The sequence below is a fragment of the Colobus angolensis genome, unplaced genomic scaffold (assembly GCF_000951035.1).
Source record: "Colobus angolensis palliatus isolate OR3802 unplaced genomic scaffold, Cang.pa_1.0 Scaffold202, whole genome shotgun sequence".
Taxonomy (NCBI): Eukaryota; Metazoa; Chordata; class Mammalia; order Primates; family Cercopithecidae; genus Colobus; species Colobus angolensis.
Genome location: NW_012115178.1, coordinates 2,937,902 through 2,961,730, shown reverse-complemented (window position 1 = coordinate 2,961,730; position 23,829 = coordinate 2,937,902). Strand labels below are relative to the sequence as shown.

At 34.9% G+C, this 23,829-nt stretch overlaps 1 protein-coding gene across 5 annotated transcripts in view; it reads right to left on the bottom strand.

Annotated features, from left to right (window-relative positions):
• The window catches only part of SCFD1 (sec1 family domain containing 1), a 103,989-nt gene that overhangs the window by 13,477 nt on the left and 66,683 nt on the right, over window positions 1–23,829 (bottom strand). For all 5 annotated transcript variants that reach the window (XM_011941845.1, XM_011941849.1, XM_011941850.1 and 2 more), the window contains 6 exons: window positions 20,058–20,128; window positions 17,956–18,035; window positions 14,650–14,712; window positions 12,553–12,628; window positions 4,781–4,834; window positions 1,387–1,439 (listed from right to left, as the gene is read on the bottom strand). In XM_011941845.1, coding sequence (XP_011797235.1) covers window positions 1,387–1,439; window positions 4,781–4,834; window positions 12,553–12,628; window positions 14,650–14,712; window positions 17,956–18,035; window positions 20,058–20,128 — 397 coding nt within the window. The remainder of the gene's footprint in view (window positions 1–1,386; window positions 1,440–4,780; window positions 4,835–12,552; window positions 12,629–14,649; window positions 14,713–17,955; window positions 18,036–20,057; window positions 20,129–23,829) is intronic.

The following is a 23,829-nucleotide window of genomic DNA, read 5'->3' as shown; positions in this document are numbered from 1 at the left end:
ATGGTGTAGTGTTTGCATATAACCTATGCACATCTTCCCATATACTTTAAATAATCTCCAGATTACTTATAATACCTAATACAATGTAAATGCTATGTAAACAGTATAACAAACTACATAGTTTACATTGTATTAGGTATTGCTTAGAGAATAAACACAAGAAAAAAAAAGTCTGTACATGCTCAGTATAGATACAATCATCCGTTTTTCCCCCCAAATATTTTTGAACCCTGGTTGGTTGAATCCATGGATGAGGAACCCATGCATATTGAGGGCTAACTGTGTATCTACTTGATAGCTAAATGCAAGGAAGGAAAAAAATGTAAGCTGGAGAATCATCAATATAGGAAAAAGTTGCTAATCTACTGTTGTAACGTGTACAACCAGTGGTTTTTAGTATATTTAGAGTTGTACAACCATCACTGCATAATTTCAGAACATTTTTATCACCCCTAGAAGAAGTCCTGTACCCATTAGTAGTCAATCCTCATCCCCCTTTCCATAATCCATTCTTTATCAAATTCTCTCTTGCCAACAGCAGCTGCTATTGGCAGTTCTTATGCAATTTTGCTTGTTGTTTTTGGTAAATTCAGAAAAGGGAATAAGATTTCAAGTTATCAAACAATTTAATCTAGTGACTAGATTATTTTCACACCATCTACAAAGATGTGAAAGCTTGGGACAGAGCAAATGTAAAGTTCTGAAGATCCCAAACATAAGGAAGAGGCAAGAAACTAGCTTCACCAGCTTCATCTACAGACAAATCATTCCAAGGCAGTTATTCCCGGCTCCCCACCCCCAATTCTGCCTATTCTTTTTCTGTATCTCGTAGGCTATTTGTCATACCACCGCTAATTAAATCATGAAAAATAATATCCATAAGGGTATCTTACCATCCAATGTCTATGATAAAATGCAGAATTTATTTATAGAATGTTTCATTGACACAAGGTGTTATATAGCAATGGTTCCCAGAGACTTTCATTTTATGGACCAGTTAAATAAAAAACAACCAAACAACTGCTATCCAATATAAAGCTCCTATTTTTTTCAATTGGTCCAATAAGAATATTCATTTAAAAACACATGTTATCCAAATTTCCCTCACCCACAATTAGTTTCTAATACCGCCACGATTTCATAAAAACACCAGTAAACATTTGAATGGATTTGTGTGTGTGTATATGTGGCAGGAAAAACATCTAAATGCTAAGTATCATTACTAGAGATATCTCTGGATAATGAGATTATACATACTGTTTCCTTATGAGTTTTCCATATAGTTTGGATTTTTAATAATTAGTACTATATAATAAAAAAATCAATTATTTCCATTCTTGAGGGGAAAAAATCCATAACAAGTTAAACAAGACAAAAGCTGCTTACCTGTCATTGCCCCGCAGCATTTTGGGATCAAAATATCTATAGTCATCAGTTTCCTATTAAAAAAATAGAACTTTACCATGACTGTGGAATTTCTCTTTAGAAGGTCAGTTTGGCTTAGAGTATCCTATTTTAATGAATGTACCCATTTTGTAGAATGTATAACAACCACCCCTAATACTTAATGAACACTTACTATGTGCTAACTTTTATTCTAAGTGCTTTAGATGAAATTACTCAATCCCAATAATGGTCTATCAGGTCATTACTGTTACCCTCATTTTTCAGATTGGCAGTTTGGGGTACAGAAAAGTTATGTAACTTTATAAAGTTACATGATTAGTAAGTATGGGAACTACAGGATTTGAACCCAGGCAGTCTAGTTTCAATGCCCAATTTCTTAATTACCATACCAGAGAAACTAATTCTCTTCTAGAGTGCTGATAGTCCTATCAAAACCTGATTCATGACAAATACGCTACACATGTTGCTACTATTCAGTCCTGTACCCAATGGTGGACATTGCTAATCAATCATAGTACTCTCAGTAAACCCAAACACAGTGTAAGGATCCTTCAACACTTTGCTTCAAGAAACCACAACCAGCCAGACTTAAAAGGCAAGATAACCTATCTGATATCTTGCCTTAATTTTAATTTATTCAATTAAGAAATGAAAGGAAAACATTTAATAAATGAACTGATAAAAATGCATCTAGAATTAGGTTACAGCATTTTAAATGGATACAATCGATTATCTGTCAGGTCTAAATTAGTATACTTTGCTAATCTCTTTAGCATTTTGCTAATCTCTTCATTGCTTCCAAATCAATTTGTCCATCTGGGAAGAGGAGAAGGATGAGAATGCAGGCAACCGCCTCACCTAGCAAATTAAGAAATGCTTTCAAAACAGAAAAAGTTACTTTTTCCTAAGTTAAGTAAAAAAATATCCATCTGCAATAATATGCCTTGAGTTATAAAGTCAAAGTAAAGGGAACTCATCAATGAACTTTCATAGCTTGGAGAAACATTTCAGTAAGATCCACAAGGTAGCCATCCACGTGTTTATGACAGAGAAATGTGGAAGCAATGTGTATGCTGGAATGAGCACCAGGCAGGAACATAGCAGTAGTAGGTTTCTGGTTCCAATTCTGCTACTAAAAGTAGTGTGACTTGGGAAGTCACAAGATTTCTTGGTTGCCTCTCCTCCACTGTTAAGATGACTTACGTTTCTTTAACTCTCTAAGTTCTGGGATTCCATGAAGGGAATGATTCTTGCCCTAATTGATACAGCATAATGGTAAAAAACTTGGCCTTTAGTTAAAATCTTAAGTCTGCCATTTACTAGCTGTGTGTCCTTGGGCAAGTTAATTGACTTCATTGCACTACAGTGTCCTCATCTATAAAATGAGAACGATAATACTAGTACTTAGAAAGTTCTAATGAGGATAGGTGAGATAATAGGTGAAAAATGCGTGTTTTTTTTTTTTTTTGAGGCAGAGTCTTGCTCTCTGTCACCCAGGCTGGAGTGCAGTGGTGTGATCTTGGCTTACTGCAAACTCTGCCTCCAGGGTTCAAGCAATTCTCCTGCCTCAGCCTCCAGAGTAGCTGGGATTACAGGTGTGTGCCACCATGCCCCACTAATATTTTGTAGAGACGGGGTTTCACCATGTTGGCCAGGCTGGTTTTGAACTCCTGACCTCAAGTGATCCGCCCGCTTCGGCCTCCCAAAGTCCTAGGATTACAGGTGTGAGCCACTGAAAAAGGCTCTGAATGATTTCTGGAACATGGTAAGTACTCAATAAATGTTAGCTATTATTTTTATTATTACTGTCATTATTTTTCATCTCAACTTCAAGATTAGGGTCAGTAACAAAATATCACAATTTTTTTTTTCTTTTTTTTGAGACAGGGTCTCACTCTGTCACCCAGGATGGAGTGCAGTGGCACAATCTTGGCACAATGCAGCCTCAACCTCCTAAGCTCAAGTGATCCTCCCACCTCAGCCTTCCAAGTAGCTGGGACTACAGGTGCACATCACCACACCAGGCTAATTTTTTGTATTTTTTGTAGAGACGGGGTTTCACCATGTGGCCCAGGCTGGTCTCAAACTTCTGAGCTGAAGTGATCCACCAGCCTTGGCCACCTAAAGTGCTGGTATTACAGGCATAAGCAACCATGCCTGGACAATATCAAAATTTCTTAACCCCCCTGTGTATTTGGCACCTGTCTAAATTTTTGCATTTACTTATATTTTTAATCTTTATAGTTGCTTGGCATAATATCTTGTGGAAGTTTATTGCCTATTATTAGGAAGCAGTATTCTCTAAATCAATTAGTCATAAACGTATACCTCTCTTAGGCTTTTCAGGAAGAACCTTTTCTTCATGTATTCTAGCATGTAGTGACAAAGTCTATTATTATTTCATTGTATACCACTTTATCTGTATTGATTCCCAGATGGAAGAATCCAATCCTTTTTAGCTTATTATAAACGACTCTCCCATTCCTTTCATAATACTAACTGCCCTTTTGAGATGTTTTATTACACTGTATCTTTGTTTTCACACCAGTGAATTTTAAAATTTGTTTTTGTTAGTTTCTTCTGTTATTACAGTCATGTTCTGACAATTACAAAAAATGTCACACTCGTCTGAAGATTCTGTTCTCATTTTTTCTTAGGATTGGAATTCTAAGCCTCACTGCCAAGTCTATAGGGATTTAGATCAGCTCAAACCAGGGTTTTGATGTGGGCAGGATCATGCTGCCTGTTTTGTGGTAACAACCACCTTTTGGTTGTGACAGTAACAGGATGGGATGTTTTATGAAACAGATTGTGATGATTTTCACATTCTTTTTCGAATTACAGATAGCTTAGAAACCCATTCTTTAAGTCAATGCTAACGATATTGACCCATTTGTCTATTCACCCAATGATTTCATTGTCAATTTACTTATTCAGCCCAAAATAATTCAGTGCCCTGTAAACACATGCACTTAACATTTTTACTATGCACTGCTTTCCTAATTTAACTTTTATAAAATTAAATTGGTTTGGTACTCTTTATACTACATCAACAAATGCTCAGTGGTTCTTTTTTCATTTACAGAAATTTGTTCCTTAGGATATATTTCACATTTAATTATACAAATAGAATATAATCTACATGACATTTGAATGAGAGTTGGCCAGAATGGGTATAGCAGCTGAGAAAACCAATTCCCAGAATCTGTGATAATGGCTAAAAAAGGCTTCTTGAGAACATGGACTCTTCCTTTCTCTCATGTATTCTGCTGTGACTAGGCTCACAAGGAACTCAATCTGATTTTATCCTCTTTCATACTAGTCAGTTTGACATATTCAGGAATTTACACAAAGTATGTTATATGGTACTCACAGGGTTTGACTTCATCTCCATAAGATTGTCCAAAATACGAGTAACAGGTAGATTCTGTGGAAAAGTATTTTGTTAAATATTAGAACGTCAAACCAAAACCACCTGATCATTCTACAGTTAAGTATGCTTACCTTTCAACTAAACACATTCTAAGATTAAGTAGTCTGTGAATGGTAAAAGTGATGTCAAAGATGTAAATACTCTTGGCACTACTCAAGTTTCCATAGGAAAATATAATTCTAAGTAAAAATGCTTCTTTAAATGTGTAGGTGTATTCAGGTTTTAGTACAAATACATGTTTGGGCTTTTTACTTTGTTGGGTGTTTGCTTTTAATACTAGTAACTGCAAGCTTTTGTTTTGATCAAACAAGAATCCCCCTCCCCACTTTTTTTTTAATGTTTTTTTAATTTTTGAGATGCAGCCTCGCTGTCACCCAAGCTGGAGTGCAGTGGCACAATCTCGGCTCACTGCAGCCTCTGCCTCCTGGGTTCAAGCGATCTGCCTGCCTCAGCCTCCCAAGTAGCTGGGAATACAGGCTCATGCCACCATGCCTGGCTAATTTTTATATTTTTAGTAGAGACAGGGTTTCACTATGTTGGCCAGGTTGGTCTCAAACTCCTGACCTTAGGTGATCCACCCACCTCAGCTTCCCAAAATGCTGGGATTACAGGCGTGACCCATCATGCATGGCCAGAATCCCACTGTACTTTTTTCATTTCCTCTCTGTGGATTATAAAAGTTTTCTTTAAAAATAAAGTAACTTTTAAAGTTCGTGCAAATGTATAATATTAAATGATGTAAGAGTTCATTCATTTCTAATAAAAAGGTTTTTTTTGTACTTTGGAAAATGGGGATATGGATACACGAACAACTTTATTGACCATTTTTATTTTGCCTGGGATAAATTCCAAGTTTTCAATGTTGTACTGCATCATCTTACAGAACAGATTCCACTTTGAACATGAAATGTACAACACAGGTGCTGGCAAAAGGTTGTCTCCTGACTTGTTTACAGGCTGTGGCATAAGAAATACTGTTACATTTCAGTCTGACAAGTTTTATTATTTTGAACATAAGTCAAATTTAGAAAATTTAGTAGGTGACTATTAAGTTTATTCAAAGTGCATTCCTAATGAAGTGTTATTCTGTTCATTTTGAACTGATATTTCTTTTGTGAATTGTACAGGATGTTCTGAAGAGAACAGTCTTGTATCTATTGTACTTTATGTATTTCAGAGACTTCATATGACAAAAACATTCAATCTGATTGTTTATAGATCAGATTAAAATCTATAGACAACACATTACTATTATATAAGGATTTTCTGTTTTCTTAGATTATAAAACATTTTATTGTAATTAAAATGGACTGTCACTAAGGATACTGCTACCTTCCCTAGACTGGTAAAGTAAAAACCTTTTAAGATGGTCTCAGGCAAGTAAAATTAAAATTAAAGCTATTTCATTACTCTCTGATATTTGTGTTGGCTAGGTACTTTCTTTCTTTCTTTTTTTTTTTTTTTTTTGAGACGGAGTCTTGCTCTGTCGCCCAGGCTGGAGTGCAGTGGCCGGATCTCAGCTCACTGCCAGCTCCGCCTCCCCGGTTTACGCCATTCTCCTGCCTCAGCCTCCCAAGTAGCTGGGACTACAGGTGCCCGCCACCTCGCCCGGCTAGTTTTTTGTATTTTTTAGTAGAGACGGGGTTTCACCGTGTTAGCCAGGATGGTCTCGATCTCCTGACCTTGTGATCCGCCCGTCTCGGCCTCCCAAAGTGCTGGGATTACAGGCTTGAGCCACCGCGCCCGGCCGGTACTTTCAAATATAAATACAAGCATCAAATGTTCAAGCTGTCTGAATATACTTCCTGAATACTATTTAGATTTTTTTTTTTTTTAAAAAAAGGTGGCTCAAAATTTTACCTTTTAAGTTTTGTTTCAAATAAAATTGAGTCTGTTCACTTAAGAGTGAGTCTAAACCAATTTCTCTAAAGAGTAAGTGGGTGCAGATTTAAATGTGCTTTAAATAAAGATTTTAAAATGCTTTATCCAAAGGAGAAAAACTATAGTTATGTATTCCAAGTAATACCAACAACAGATATGAAGTACTTTGCAACATAACGAGAATAATTTAAAAATTCTAGAACAAAAGAACATTATAAATTGTTTTGTAAAATTTTACTAAACTTGACAACTTTATATCAATTTCTCTATTTACACTGAATTCTATGTTTAGCTTCCTGCATTGTACTCTTAGATATATACAATGGAGGAAAATTTAGAAAAGATTATATGTAATAATAAACCATAAGGGTCATATTATTTTTATATTTGTGAAAATAATTGGAAGTTTGAATATTCATACCAATATTCCATGATAAATCTTTAATTAGTATAAAATGAGATTTTCCTAAGGATACAATTACATTTTACTTTGTTTTATAGTTCTGCTATATCTGAAGACAAGTCTGCCAAATAGGTCATTAAGTAACATGAGAAAAATTTTTTTCCAGCAAAGTTGTTCAAAAATTAAAGAGCCCAGAGACAAGTCTTTCTTATGTTTTTGTCTGGTTTTTACAACCAAATAACACACCAAAATCATCTACCACTTCTATACAATACAATATTCACATACTCCCATATATTAAAGGAAGCTTCAGGTACAGAGAATGGTTTTAAAAAACACATAATATCTTTAAAATGGAAAGAGTACTTCAGGAAACAACTTTTGAGACCTGTCACCAGCTAATGCTCTAGCTAGCCTTCATTCTTTGCCTAAAGGCCTGAATTGACTTAATCATTAACAAAAATCAATTATATATTTAGAATAATTTACATACCAGGTTAATCAAGTTTTACTGGTTAAGAAAACTGGATTTTAGCAGCTAACATACCAGCATATGGAAAACATCCAAACAAAACCATACAATATTCTTTGCTCAACAAATAGTGTGTTATCTTATGTGTCTTTACAAACATAAAAAGTTTGTGTGCTTCAGTAAAAGGGGTATAAACAAAATTTTATCAAATGAAAAACTCAATTGTTTTAAGAATTCCCAAGCATATTTTGTTCTTAAAAATTGTTGTTTAGAAATAAAATGGAAAACATTATTGTACAGTTTGCAACTAAATTTTTATTAGAAAGTTATTATAGATATAGATTTGAGAGACAGAGTCCTATACACAGGAATATCCTAAATTAAAGTTCTTCAAATTTCAAATACATGAACTAGAAACTATCTGAAAAAACATAGTGAGAAATCTATTTCCAAAAATACTAAGTCATTTTATGACTTTAGTCATGTTTTATGATTTTAGTCACTGGAAAAGCTTAGGTAAAAACAATGTTAACTTTATTTCTGATGGTGTATTACAAAACAATATAAAATATGCACAGAAACTCAAAGACAACTAAGAAATATAATATAGTTCTATAACCAAAATAGGGAAGTTTTTTTTCCTTTGAGTTCTCCTAGAATTAGCCACTTGTTCACCTATATTGACAACTGATCTATGGTGACTACTTCTAACTTTCCCCTTGCAGCCCTCGGCTTCAGATGATGCTCTGATGTCGAAGCTGGCAGTTGGGATGGGACAAGAGTTGCTACTGTCTTGACTACCAGAGCCCTGGAGAATGAAAAAGCCCTATGTGGACCTCCTTCCTGTAAGAGGACGCTTATCTTGAAGGCAGTTATTAGCCAAGTAAAGAATGAGATGACGTGTGTGGACACTGGAAACACTGGAGACGAGAGATGTATCAATGATAGAAGGGGGGAAAGTTGCCAGTGAAGTGAAGCTAGAAGGAGAGAAAATAAGATGGGCTGTCTCCAAAATTTGAAATTATAAACCAGACTGGGATCTACAGAGTGTATCTAACACCCTTATCTTACAGATGAGTTTACAAAATCATCTCATGTTCATGGCAATAAAATAAATAAAACGAGATTATGTGAACTCACTAAGATACATCTATCCCTCTATCACCTAGTTTCCACAATTGTTAACTCGTGGCAAATCTTATTTCACTTATACTGTCACCTACTACCCATTCCCCTATGTTGTTTTAAAGTAAGTCTCCAATGTACAATCATTTTAGCCATAAATATTTCAGTACACATATCCAAAATATAAAAACTCTTAAAAAACCCATAACACTATTACCACTCCTAAAATACTTTAATAATTAAAGTAATTATTAATTTATAATTTATAGTATTACATAATTAGCAGTGATTTATTCTCTTCTGCAGATTTATTGAGGTATGACTGACAAATTTGTATATATTTTGGGTGTACAACATGATGTTTTGATATATGTATTTGTTATGAAATAATTATTACACAACTTGATATCCAGTCACTGTTGTATAAATTATCATCCATCTCCCAGGCTCAAGTGATCCTCCCATCTCAGCTTCCCAAGCATGTGCCACCATGCTCAGGTAATTTTTTTGTATTTTTTGTAGAGATGGACTTTTGCCATGTTACCCAGGATGGTCTTGAATGCCTGGGCTCAAGCAATCTGCCTGCCTTGGCCTCCCAAAGTGCTGGGATTACAGGTGTGAGCCACTGTGCTCGACATATACAATTATGTTTTATAGTTTTCTTGTTCAAATCACAATCTTAAGGGCCAAACATTGCAAATGTGTATTTTAAATCTTTTTTTAATCTATGGATTTTCACTGCTTGTAATTTATGTGGTGTTCATTTTTAAAGGAGGGATTATTTTTGCAAACAGGCCAAATAAAGTAAAACAGAAGTCTAAAATTATGCAACTGTATGCTACATTATTCATCTTCACATTCTTGTACAATTATCCTCACACAAACAGATTCCAAATCTGTGAATAACATTCAACTGGTTATATGTGATAGCTGATACTTGTGATGCACAAAACTTATGCTGCCCATAAAACAAGGTATAAAAAGCTCTTATAAGTGACCTAGAAAACTGGATGTAGCTAATCCTATTCTGTCTAATTTATTTACAGTTTAAACTGTTTATTCAAAGATCCAAAACAATATTTAGAGATTTAAGAGGCATAAGAGTGAAACAGAACTGATCTTCAGCAGTGTCTTCTTTGATACCTCTTACCTCTCAGTTCCCAAACTGCCCAAGACCTCCCACCACAGTACCTCTAAATTTTAGAATATAAGGGTAATAGAGCTTTAACATGGACCTCTCTGAGTTTACATGTTTCTAGAGACTCCTTACTCGAGGATAATTTGGTAATATTTATTAAGAACAATTAGAAATGTCTACACTCTTGATTCTAGATTTCAATCTTAGCAATTTGTCATGTGGGCAGAAGTAACCAGAGATGATGATGTACCCAGAAAAAAACTAACATTTAAAGCTTAGATAAGCCTAAGTATTTGTCTTTCAGTACCATCTATTTTTTCTCTTTTTAAAGAGCAACAAAAAAAGACTATATTGAACTATATTGTATGACTATTATTTTTACTTGAAGATAATACAAAAAGAACCATTTCTACCCCCTGTCAATACCTATTTCCTCTAATTCTGAACCTTTTTTTTTTAAAAATGGCATAGCTCTTCTGGTAGTGGTGGCAAAAATATAGAGATGGGGTGACCACTGATCATTTCAAATTTTACTTTTGCACGTGAGAAACTGCCTATGTCAAAGCGGTATGTTATTTGCAATATTAAAAAAAAACAGAGATACAAGATCACAAAGAATTGTTTTTATATTTTATGCACTCCAAATAAAATAAACTTTTGTGTTAGCACAATAAAATATTTAAGAATTGACCAATTTAGATGTCTTTTGCAGGTATCATAGGGGATATATACCATGTGACTCTAAGGTAATAAGTTCAAAAACCATGATTATTCTAAAGCTTAAAGTCTGTAACAACTTCTAAATACTATGAGTTATATGTTGTAAGAAATACTTTGTTTAGGGAAATCTTACTATTGGGATTTACTTCTAACAGTGACATGTGAAGAAAAATATGTAATTCTCCTTAAAAATAAACTACATATGGTTATGTAATAGCCAGTCTACCTAGCAAAAGGCAGACATTACCATAGAAGTTGGAGGTCCCCCTTTGTCTCATAAAACAAAATCATTTTGTCCACAGTTGACAATAAATAAGAACAGGCCCAGGCTAAGCCATAAAGTATAGCACAGTTGTCTCTAATGTGCCCAAACTTCCTTGTGCCTTTTCACATACAGTCTAAGAGGGTGAAGATAAGCTGATTCTGGGCAGTACTGTGAACGAGTAAGAAAAAGTAGATTAAGTATTTGGTAGTAGCTCCTTACCAGGAGGTAGAATGAGGGACTGACAATAATTTCTAAAAGGGATAACGAGGCCAGACACAGTGGCTCGTACCTGTAATCCCAGCACTTGAGAGGCTGAGGTGTGAGGATCACTTGAGCCCCAGGAGTTCAAGACCTGCCTGGGTGACATAGCGAAACCCTATCTCTACAAAATATACAAAGGTTAGCCAGGTGTGGTGGTGCGTGCCTGTAGTCCCAGCTAGCACCACTGCACTCCAGCCTGGGCAAGGGAGTAAGACCGTGTCTCAGAAAAAAAGAAAAAGAAAAAAATAACTTATTAAACCACAAATAAAGATTATGTATATAAAATACCACCAGTAAACATTATAAGAAAGAAACATGTGGAGGAAAGAAAAGGTTTTGTTTTCTGAATAGAGGTGAAAAAACAATATTCAGATCTGAATAACTGATTCTTTTGATTTGGCCTTTAAAACCCTTCTCATTGCAAACTGAGTTTCTGTGTAAAACATTATCTCAGTTTTGCCTTAAAATAGTCTAGTAAAAGTAAATAAAAAACACAAATGGGATAGATGAAACAAGAATGGATACTGACTTAATTGAAGGATTCAGGAGAATTTGATAATGCATATTTGAAAATTTCCAAAATTAAAAGTAAAAAACAAATCTTTTGAAAAGACACCAAATGAATTAATGACTGAAGCAGAATATCTATATATTACAATAGAAAAATCACAAAAACAAAAAAGTCATTTAAAAGTGTCCTATATACAAAATGAAGGACTAAAAGAAAGAAAATGTGAAATCGAGGTACCATTTTATTATCCCCAAATATAAATTCTATTTAAACTATTTTGTTTAGTCCAATTTACATAGGACTTTAGACGTTAAGTTCATTAGCTTATTAATATTCTGATTATACGTTAAAATAAACGATACTCATTATGTAGCAGTTCACTATTCTAAATATGTTAGGTTCATTCTTTCAATTAACGTACTTTCAACAACCTGATGGTAAAGACAAATCAAAACGTAAGTGAAGTCCAAATCCAAATCCAAATTTTTTAAAAAAGTATAAAATTACAGAGCTCTGAGCTACACATGTAAAAATACCTCAGAGTCTTGAACACACTAATAAAGAACTCCTTGGAACAGAAAACCAAATACCGCATGGGAGCTCAACAATGAGAACACATGGACACAGGGAGAGGAACAACACACACCAGGGCCTGTCAAGGGTGGGGGAAGAGGTACAGGGAAGAGAGCTAATGGATGATGGGCTTAATACCTAGGTGATGGGTTGATCTGTGCAGCAGACCACCATGGCACACGTTTACCTATGTAACAAACCTGCACATCCTGCACATGTACCCCAGAACTTAAAAAGAACTCCTTGATTTTATGATTCCTATTTATTACCTGAATAAATCCAGAAGTTGCTTTACCTGAGCAGTTAGCCTGTCAACATTTATGTTTAAAAGTTACCAGTATGTTTTCTAACAAGCGTACTTACTTGCTGTTTCAAAACCAGGTTCTTCACTCCTTCCATCACAAACTGTGATCCTGTATTCATGACTCGTGATAAGAGACTAGGTGGGGGCAAAAGAGAAGGATCATTCTAAGTACAAAGTGCCTCTCCAATCTGTCACAGATAAAATATTTACCTGATTACACACCACATGCTGATGATGCTTGCTGCACCTACCACCTTTGTTTTCACTAAACAGAAGGGTCTTGAGAATTTCTGCTGCCATGGGTATCACTGCTGCAATTTTATTTAACAATAAAATGGTAATTCAAATACTCTGATTAGTCAATAATTATTAAAAAATATAAAAATAAAGAGCTGCCCTCAAAATATACATATTAATTTCCTAGTCTTAGCTATCGTTTTTTTTGCAAGTTATAATTTAAAGAGAATTCCTTGCCTTCCTGATTGTCTAATGCTAAAAAAAAAACAATTTAAAGTTAGTAACTTGGACAACGTGCTTTAGGAGTTCAAACCACAAGAACATATTGAAAATATATATGCCAGTAAGTACTATGAGTAAGTCAAACATTACTGTATTCTCTTATATCAGCAGCTGGATCCAGTCCTACATTGTATATTGTCTCTCCTCCCTATACATAAAATCTATCATATAAAAATGTGAAACAGAACAGACTTACTGAGTTTTGCCTCAACTCTGAAGAATGTTGTCTACATTTTAAACAACAACAAAACACCAGTAAGTGCCTTGCCATTCTGGGTTTTTATCTGTGGTTCAAACGGTCTCTCACATGCAATTAAAAAATGTTTTGTGAGACAGAATAGTAATCCTGCATTAAAATCTCAGAAGGCTAGGGACAGCTTTCAGATCACCCAAGAGTTTCTTATAACATATTTATCAAAATCCCAACTGCAAAATCATAAGAAATCTAATAGGCTTTAATGTTCAATAAGATTTTTAAGGGATGAAACTGAAAAGTCTATTTTATTAAATACATGGAAGTAATTTTCCAAAAATCTTTTCCTTTTCCTCGTCTTGCCTTACTCCACTCTGAAATGAAGAGATGGACAGGATGGAAATCTTTTCATTAACAGAAGCAAGAGAAAGTAATCCTTGTTGGAATGAATGGCCCTGGGTGATTCCTGTCACCAGGCAACTCTGCCGGGGTGTGCTAACCTGAGCAGCACTGTCTGAAGGTGAGGCCAGCTGGATTCCTTTTGCCAAGTACTTACAAGGCTGAGTGCTTTTGTTTTAGCTCTAAAAAGTAAGGTAGGAATTGGAAACTGTACGGTACCAAAAAGAGTAGTCAGAATTACCCTGTTAAGTTTCTCTGAAAATCACACATACTCCACTGGGGTCTCTGGAGTAAGATGTCATACCTAGCCCTGAGGACTTCCTATCATTCAGCACTGCTTGAATCTATCCTGAAGCTAGGCCTAGCTGCAAGTCTATATTAGTTATCAACATTGATATTAAAATAGTTTTAACCTTCAAATGTTTTCTGAAAATGAAAAATATGTTATAATAACAAACAAGCATATGAATAAAAACCATTTGGAAGACAATATTTGTTGTAGAAAATTTGGAAAATAAAGAAAAGTACCCAAAAGAAAAAAAAACTATACCTCTTAAAATTACCCACTATTAACATTTAGGTGTATATCATTTCAGCTATGCAATTAAATGTATGTATGTGTATACTCATCCACACAGATACACACAGATGGATAAATGGACATATAGGGATGATACTGTAAAAAATGTCATCTAAGTTTCAGCTCATACCATGTAAAAGACATTAACTTACATTTTAAAGTGAGAATTTGAATGTGCCCAACACTAAAAAATGATGTTTGAGGTAATATACTAATTACCCTGATTGGATAATTACACATGGTATGTATTAGCACACTGTACCTCATAAATATGAACAATTATTACATGCCAATGAAAAATAATTTAAAAAAATAGAAAAGAAAAAGGAGAACTTCAGCCATCTAAATGTCACCAAAGGTATGGTGACATTTTCCGCATTCAAAGTGTCAGACATTGTGTTTTTAAGGCATGAAAGTCTAAGGTTTTGAGTACAAAGATGCAACAGATTTATTAAAAATACTTACCCCATTGGTTTAGTGGTAGTGCTGCCATAGCTGGCAGGAGCTGAGGCCATCTTGGTAAAAGCCCTATAAAAGAAGGAAGTTGTACTTAAAAGCTAATTATTAGAGCTAACTCTGGGTGTCATGGTATTAAAATATCTATTGACTAACTTCTATGATGCAGACATTTTCTGAAAAGAGAATTTTTAAACTAATATAACTGTACTACAATTAGTATTAAAACACTGAATTATTACTATTATTTTTTGAGACAAGATCTCACTCTGTCACCCAGGCTGGAATGCAGTGTTGCCATCATGGCCCAAATGCATTAGTTTTCCAAACTTCTTATTTTTCTTCATTTCTATGTGATCATTTAAATAAAAAGAACTGATATAGAGACTTGACAGCTTAAAAGAACAATCATATAATAATTTACTCTTTTCACTGTTTCCTACATTCTATGCTCCCTTGTTTCCAGGTACATGCCTTTGCTCACGCTGTCCTTTAGGAGTATACATTCACCACCTTATTCAATAGAAACTGTCTATTTCCTTTTAAGACTAAGTTCAAAGCCACTTTATTTGTTAACACTTCTAACTCTGCCACTCAATGATTTTTCCCTTTAGTTATATTCTACACCAGACTTTTATACTTAATTGCATATATTATTTTCAACTCTTTCTAAATGTCCAGAATCTCTGTAACTAAACAATACGATGAAGGATGGGCAGAAAGATGGCATTTAGATGTGCTTTAAAAATATCTTTATTCTGAGAGTATTTTCGTTGTAGAGAATCCAGAAAATATAAAATGCTTCCAGAAGAATCCTACCACTTTGAGGTAACCCCTGTTAAGATGTTGGTGTAGTCTTCTAATCTTAGGACACATGCCTATTTAACATATATGATTTAAAAACCAAAATTAGCATCATATTGTATATACTGTTTTATAACACATTTTAGTAGCACACCATAAACATTTTATGCCAATCAATATTCTTTCATAATGATTCTTATTTTAAATGCTTTGTAACTGGGAAAAAAAGAGTACCTGAAGAAAATTTTATAAGGGAAAAAAATGTAAATCACTAAGATGTGGTAGTAGAAATGCTAAAAATATTCAATTTCAATCTTGACAAAATCTGCCAACAACAGAGAAATCTCAAAAAAAAATTTCAGTTCAGAAAGGAGGATGTGAATCAGCAGTGGATTAGAATTTCTGTATTAACAACAACAAAAAAAATAGTTTTCCACTAGAAACAATATCTAAACAACAAAGAAGGGTTAAATAAATAACAGTACATTTATATGGTTTAATATTAGGCAAACAGTAAATACTTCCATGAACTGGCACGACGAAAGCTATTAAGAACTAGAATACAAAACTGTATCTCTAAAAATGATTTCCCAGTTTTAAAAAATATCTGGCTGGGTGCAGTGGTGCACACCTGTAGTCCTAGCTACTAAGGAGGCTGAAATGGAAGGATCATGAGGCCAGGAGTGTGAGGTTACAGTGAGCTATGATTGTATCACTGCACTCCAGCCTGGGTGGCAGAGCAATACTTCGTCTCTAGAAAAAAAATCTGTCATATATATAAAGAATGAAAGAATATACACTAATGTTTACTTGTACTGCAGACACGATGCCACAAGTAGAAAATTCCACATCTGAGCTCGTGTCAGGTTGCAGTTCAAATGCACAACTTAAGAATATTGATAAAATTACCTTTAGGCTATGTATATGAGACAATAATCGATTTTTTTGTTTAGACTTGGGTCCCATCCCCAAATATCTCATTTTATACATATGCAAATATTCCAAAATCTGAAAAAATCCAAAATCCAAAACACTTCTGGTTGCAAGCATTTTGGATAAGGGGGATTCAACCTGTATTATAAAAATTGGGAAAGAGAGTTTTCAGTTTTCCTTTTAAACAAAGGTTTGTTGGGTGTTTTTTTCTTATTACAAGAACACAGACAAAAGTAAGTTTCAAAAGTATAGATAATAAAAACACTTGTAATCTCACCACTCAAGAGATAACTACTGTTAACAATTTGGTATAATTCTCTTGCTATGCTTTTTTTTTTATATAATTGTGATCAGAAAGCATATTTAATCCTTTCATCTTAAAAAATTATTTTAAAAACTATTTTGAAGGTAATACTTTTTGTAGAAAATTTGGAAAATAAAGAAAAGCACCCAAAAGGAAAAAAATTCTACTACTTGGAATTATCTACTATTAACATTTAGTTGTATGCCATTTCAACTCTGTAATTACATGTTTGTATGTATATGCTTATATGAACACATACATATGGATGAAAAAATGGATAAACAAGGATCATACTGTAAAAAATGTCATTTAAGTTTTGGCTCAAATGTGACTACCTACTAGATGCTTTCCCTGATCTCCTAAGCAAATTTAGCTATCACCCTCAGCAGGTTAAAATCTTATCACTTAAGTTTTATTTCCTATGTCATTTAACATAGTTTAACATTATTCTGTTCATTTATTTGCTTATTTGTTAATTGTTTCCTCAACACAAATGTAAATTCACTGACAGCTGGGGCCTTGTTTATCATGCTCGCTATGAAGAAATATTTATCAAACAAATCAATAAAGAGTGTTATAATTTTTTTTTTTTACTTTACAATATAACATGAGCACTTCCCAGTGTCACTAAGTAAGCCTTCTGATTTTTAATGACTCAACTGTATTTATCTCACAGAAATGCCACAATTCACTTACTAATACTACTGCTAGACATTTAGATTGCTTTTAAAAATTTCATTATTACTATTGTATCTAAAATCTTAGCTTCAATTACTTCTTTGGGATAAATCCTTAAGAGAAGTATTAGGTCAGAGTTATTTTTAAAGAACTCTTTATACTATCCAGAAAAATTTTGACAATTTATATTCCTAACAGCAGAGTATAAAATGCACACATGAATTTTCCTGTATCCTTGGTATGGTATTTTCTAAATGTTTGCATTATGTTAATTTGCCTTTCTTGGATTACTAGTCAAATTAAAATTTCCTCTTAATGCCTTGGAGACATTTGACTCCAGATATTTCAGTCTTTGACTTTCTCACCTTATCAGTAAAGAAACTATAAAGCTTACCCAGGAAAGAAAGGCATCACTGTTTTATGTAATTTTAAGTTGTAAACAGGGTGGGCCAGATAAGGAAATATTTATGCCACTGGATATATAAAACCACCAAGGCATTGTTCAGTTTTCTTATTAGCATTCCCATTTTCTTGGGAATGAAGCCTCAACTGTACTCCTTTAAATGACAGGAATTAAAGAAGAAAATAAAACTTACTTCCACTGTTTGATATATTGTAAAGGATTAAGGTTGCATCCTGCATCAGTTAAAGCTTTTTTATATTGCTCCAAATCAGCCTGAAATAAGAAAAGAACTATATGACAAAAAATTTTACCTTCATGAAAGATGTTATTTGATTAATTAAAAAGTAAGACCAAAGGCATGAGTTTAAATTCTTGGCACCCAAGTAGAGTGGAGTCACGTCTTAAAAGAGTATCCACGTGAGCACCCAAGACAAGAAAATCGCATATAATGAAAATTACCTTTAAGAGGCTCCCAAATCACCTATAAAAGTACAGTATTTTAAAATTTCTCAGTAAGTCTAACAATGTTATTTTTTCCTTTACTGCTGGGATAGACTGCTTTTCTTTGGGACACACACTAAATGATTTGGTTTGACCAAGAATATTTCTAAACCAGAAACACAAGGGGAATGATACCAACTGAGGGGAGCTGCAGATTTGGGTTGCTCATCTCATTTTCATTCTAGGGGTCCAGATTCATTAACTGGACAACAGGTGTCCTGCACTTCAAAAAAAAATTTTTTTTTTCAACTCTTCCATACTCATTTCCTGATAAGTCTGGCTGAATTTGTGTAACTTAAAGGAGCCTATCTTAATGATCACTTACATTTATGAAAAGACATAATCCTTACCAAAAGTAAATAAAAACAATGTGGTTAAATTAAGGGAATACTGAATTAAGTTTTAGAATCATATATTCTTAAGAAAAATATTGTAATTAAGCTATCAGAATCCCCTGAGATATATAGGTAAAACTCTGTTGATGAGAGAGATACTTTTTTTTTGAGATAGAGTTCCACTCTTATTGTCCAGGCTAGAGTGCCGTGGCGCAATCTTGGCTCACTGCAACCTCTGCCTTCCAGGTTCAAGGCATTCTCCTGCCTCAGCCTCCTGAGTAGCTGAGATTACAGGTATGCGCCACCACACCCAGCTAATTTTTGTATTTTTAGTAGAGATGGGGTTTCACCATGTTGGCCAGGCTGGTCTCAAACCCCTGACCTCAGGTAATCTTCCCATCTTAGCCTGAAAGAGATACTTATAAAAAGAAAACCACACTTTCTTAAAAAATTAGAAGTGAAGCTTTGTGTTCCCAAGGTAAAGTAGAATGGCTGAGAGCAAACAGCAGGTTTAGTTTTGCTATTTTAATATGCAAAAGATTTTTGACCAACAGAAACCCTATCAATTTACCAGACATTAAAAAAAAAAAAACAAAAAACTGCTACTGGCAAAGGAATGGAGTTTAGAACAACCATATTCTAAATGTCATCTTGAGGTTCTTATGCTTCTTGCTCATCCAGTAAAACAATACAGTTAACTAATTAGAGTCAACAGTCTCTAACCCAGTAAGAAGTCTGATATCAAAATCACCACTTTCTTTTATAGAATAGACTATATCTTCTATATTGGATATTAGTTTTAAAACAATCTTAAAATAAGGTTTAAAAAGCACAGCAAATCTGATTAACTTAGTTTAGAATAGTTATTTTCCAAAAATAAGAATTTTGGCCACTTAAATTCAGTTCACATTCCAACAACTTAAAAGTAGTCAGATGTTTCACGGGTAGTTTCCCCTGGTAACAATAAAGTTGCTATAAAATATAGCAGTACATAGAAGCAGCCTTAACAAATTGTTTTTCTTTCATTTCTTTTCTTTTCTTTTATTTGAGATGGAGTATTGCTCTGTCGCCCAGGCTGGAGTGCAGTAGCGTGATCTCAGCTTACTGCAACCTCTGCCTCCCAGGTTCAAGCTATTCTCCTGCCTCAGCCTCCCCAGTAGCTGGGATTACAGGTGCATGCCACCACACTTGGCTAATTTTTGTATTTTTAATAGAGACGGGGTTTTGCCATGTTGCCCAAACTGGTCTCAAACTCCTGAGCTCAAAGTGATCTGCCTGCCTTGGCCTCCCTAAGTGTTGGGATTACAGGTGTGAGTCACCAGGCCTGGCCATTTTTCTTTTAAAGGAATAAAGTAGATATTTAGCTGCAGTGACTTCTACTTCTATTTTTAAAATCTGAATTGTAGTAGTCTACAAATAAGCATTCCCCTTCCTCCCAATAACTGAATAAAGGACATACCTCAGAAGGTGCTTGCTGTGTGCTTATATAATAGATAAGAAACAACCTCATTTTATCTTCTGGAGTTCCTGCTGCATAGAGGAAAAGAGGTTAAAAAAAGATTTTCATAATTGTGGTTATTATGTATTATAGTCAACGCAAGTATGTTACATTTCAAGGCATATATAAATGTGACAAAACAAAACATGGCTCTTGATTTAACTGAGTTAAGGTAACAGGCACTATAATTACAACCATGTAAAATACAGATACAGAAAAGATTAAATGAGGTGGGATGAGAGGGCTGTGATTATGACAGCATCTCTATTGTATCTTCCAAATTGTGTATAATGTTGACATTTCCCTTTTAGATATAAACTCATAATGAAAGGAAAGGATATAAGCAGGGTAATCATACAATTCCAAAACAGATACTTCTGAGGTAGCAAAAGGGGTGCCACTAACAATTACATAAGGACAACTGGTATGAAAGTGGGACTATCCTGGGAAACTAGATGTATGGTCACCCTAGGAATTGGGTTATGAAACTTTGCTGGCTAAACAAAATCAACCAGCTGAGCCTAAAGCCATATTTCTCAAATTGGGGGCCCCTAAATACACGTGTTTCTGAAGGCTTTTATATTACTATAAGAATGGGAAAACCATATATTTTTATTAAAAAAATTGTTGTATCACATAGAATATCTCTGCCTCAAATTTTAAGGCAAAACATAAGATTTCAAACAAGTATCTTGCTTGCAGTGCTCTGAGTTACTACTCTTACTACCGAAAGTCCAAGACTATCCAGAGAAACTTATTTATTGTCTGTTCTTCTATCACGTGCACTTTGCTGGAAATGTGATGAAGCACTGGTCTTGACAAATAATATTCAGTTGCACTTTAAAGTGTATCCTAAGATGCAAGAACTCAGAATTGTTGTATTTTATTATAGAATAAAAACTAGTTGATTTTTTTCAAAACATAATGACTGACAAGACACTTATTTTTTATATGATTTGGAACACTAACACTCATTCTCTAATTATCTGTACTCCCTGAATATGACAAAGAATGGTAAAATAAAGATCAAGTTCTCAAGTTCTCATGTCTACAAATAAATATTGTATTTGGGGTATTTTGAATATTAGATTATGAGACTCCAGGGCCTGTTAAATCCTAGGACAATACTGATATTTTTGTTTTAGCAGGTAATTAGCCTGATTCAGTACAGGCTAATGTTCGTAACAGCCTTCTGTAGGTTATTCTTTCATCATCGATTCTATTTTCAAAACCTTTCGCAGTGCTATTGGGATCTGTCCCACCAACCAGTGGTCAGTCCGGGGACTGGGAGGTAGTCTTCTAACTCTTCCCCTCTCAGTCTTTGAAATGCTGTTTAGGATCAGCTTCATACACGTACAGCTCAGGGGTGAACCCAGGAATTCATGAACAACTTTACGAGGTTACTTTCCTGAGCTCCTTCCTCTCCACAATCTCCCTGGTACTTTCCCATTTCCTTGGCCTTCCCTTTTTTGTGCCCCAGCTAGAGAACTTTGGCTTTGGTCACCCTGCTTCATTGAGCACTTCTTGCCATAACTGCTCCAACTATGATCGACCAGCTACAGGACAAAGGGCAAAAGAGTAATGAGGCTTGTCCTACCCACTTGGGACCACAGATTCTAATATACGAGAGGAAGGTTCCCCTCCCTCAGTTTTCAGGGCCTGTGGGTCCCCGAGTTTGCTTTAAGTATCTTCAGCATCTAGCATAGCCTTTTCTAATAGCAGATACTTACTTCGCTTAAAGAAGGAACAGCTCCCACTCTTCTTCAAGGGGAAACATACTTTAAAACTGCTACAGTGTTAATAACTGCCTTAGAACATCTGCTAAGGTTTTAAAGACCAATCTGATGGTAAGGGCTGCGGAGCATACTGATGGTTATAATGACATAACCACAGGGAAACCAAACTGAAATTGTTAGCATGTGTCCTTTACAACTATGATTATTCTAAAGCCTGTAGCTACAGCCTGGAACCTCTTGTCACACATACCTCTCTCCTTTGACTGCTACTTTAAAGTCAGAATTCCCTTACTGAGTAATCTGGTGTATTTTAGAGAAAAGTTTTAAGTACAGTTTGGAGAGCTTTTGTTCTCCCTGAAATTCTAAGAGTAAGATGCTGACCCGCTGTCCCATCACCCCTAAATGTCAAAGACATTCTCTAACACAGCCTCAGTAAAACAATTAGCAAAATGTGATATTAACACTGACACATTACATTGATGTGATATACTACATGATACATTCATTACCATTTAATCCTCAGATCCTATTTCAAGTTTTACCAATTATGTCTACAGTATATTTTATGGAAAAAGGATCAATTTCAGAATCACGTGCCACATACAGTTGTCATGCCTCTTTAGTCTTCTTCTGTATGAAACAGTTCCTCCATTTTTCCTTGACTTGCATGGCCTTGGTTACTTTTTAAGACTATAGGCTGGTTTCTTCCTAGAATATCACACAATTAAATTTTGTCTAATATTTCTTCATGATTAGATTTAGGTTATACCAAGGCAAGAATATCACAACAGTGATGCTGTGTTCTTTGCACTGAATCCTACTAGCCCTTTACCTCTCAGTCTTTCCTGAGCTCCTTCCTCTCCACAATCTGCTTAGTACTTTCCCACTATTTTATGTCTCTTTACTGACGATGTTCACTGTGGTTACCTAATAAGATATTTATCAGGCTTCTCCACTGCACGGTTACTTTTTCTCCCTTACGGCTAATAAGTATTTTGTGGGGAGGTATTCTGAAACTGCATAAATATCCTATGAAATTTCAATTTATTCATTTATTATGTCCACATGGACTTTTGGCATCCTCTTTTATCAGTGGGTTATAATATGTTATTATTTATTTTGATGCTCAAATTGTCATCTTCAAGTTGACTTCTGGGTTCTTTTGACAAGTTCTATTATTTTTGGAGTACCTTCCCTGCGTTCTGATACAACAAAAATGTTCCAGACTCATTTTGTACTTTTGCTCCCTGCCCCACCTCTGGAATCAGCCACCTCTCCAAGGAGTCCTAGTGGAAATTGTATTTATAAGCCAGCATCTTTACTAGTTGGGTATTGCAGGCCCTTTCAGTTAGCAGAGCTAGGGAATACATGAGTGTACACACCACCCCCGCTCCCACATACAATCTATATTTATTTCTGTATCTGAACAGATATATAGTGAAAACACTAAGTTCACACCAACACCTCTAATTCCAATCCAACACTACAGGGTTCATTCTAATTTTTTCCCTTTATATATTTATAAATTCCTTCTCTGACAATGGGAAATTGGGCTTTCTTTATATTATCCAATATATTTATCTAGCCAGTCACCTGTATGTAACAAATATCCCATCTCTGCTTCCATCCCCTTGCTGCATTGATGCCCTTCTTACTTCACTTGAGCTCTGATTTCCTGCAGTGGACCCATCCACATACCTAGACGTACTTCTCACCTCACCTAGGCCCAAGCTGGTTTGTTTCTGCGTGGGGGTAACCCTCCTCAATCTGTTAGGGTTCTCACACACCTTACTAGACTACTCCCACATGTGGACACTCTGCTTTCCTTTACTGAACTTTGACATCTAATGCCAGATTACTAATCCTCCCTTTATCCCATGAGTGGATGCCCTTAGCCATCTTGCTCAGGTTCCAACATCTTATTCTGGACCAAAGTGGCACTAGACTGCTACTTTGTATGAATGCCTACCTTGCTCTATCCTACTTAGTATCTTTAG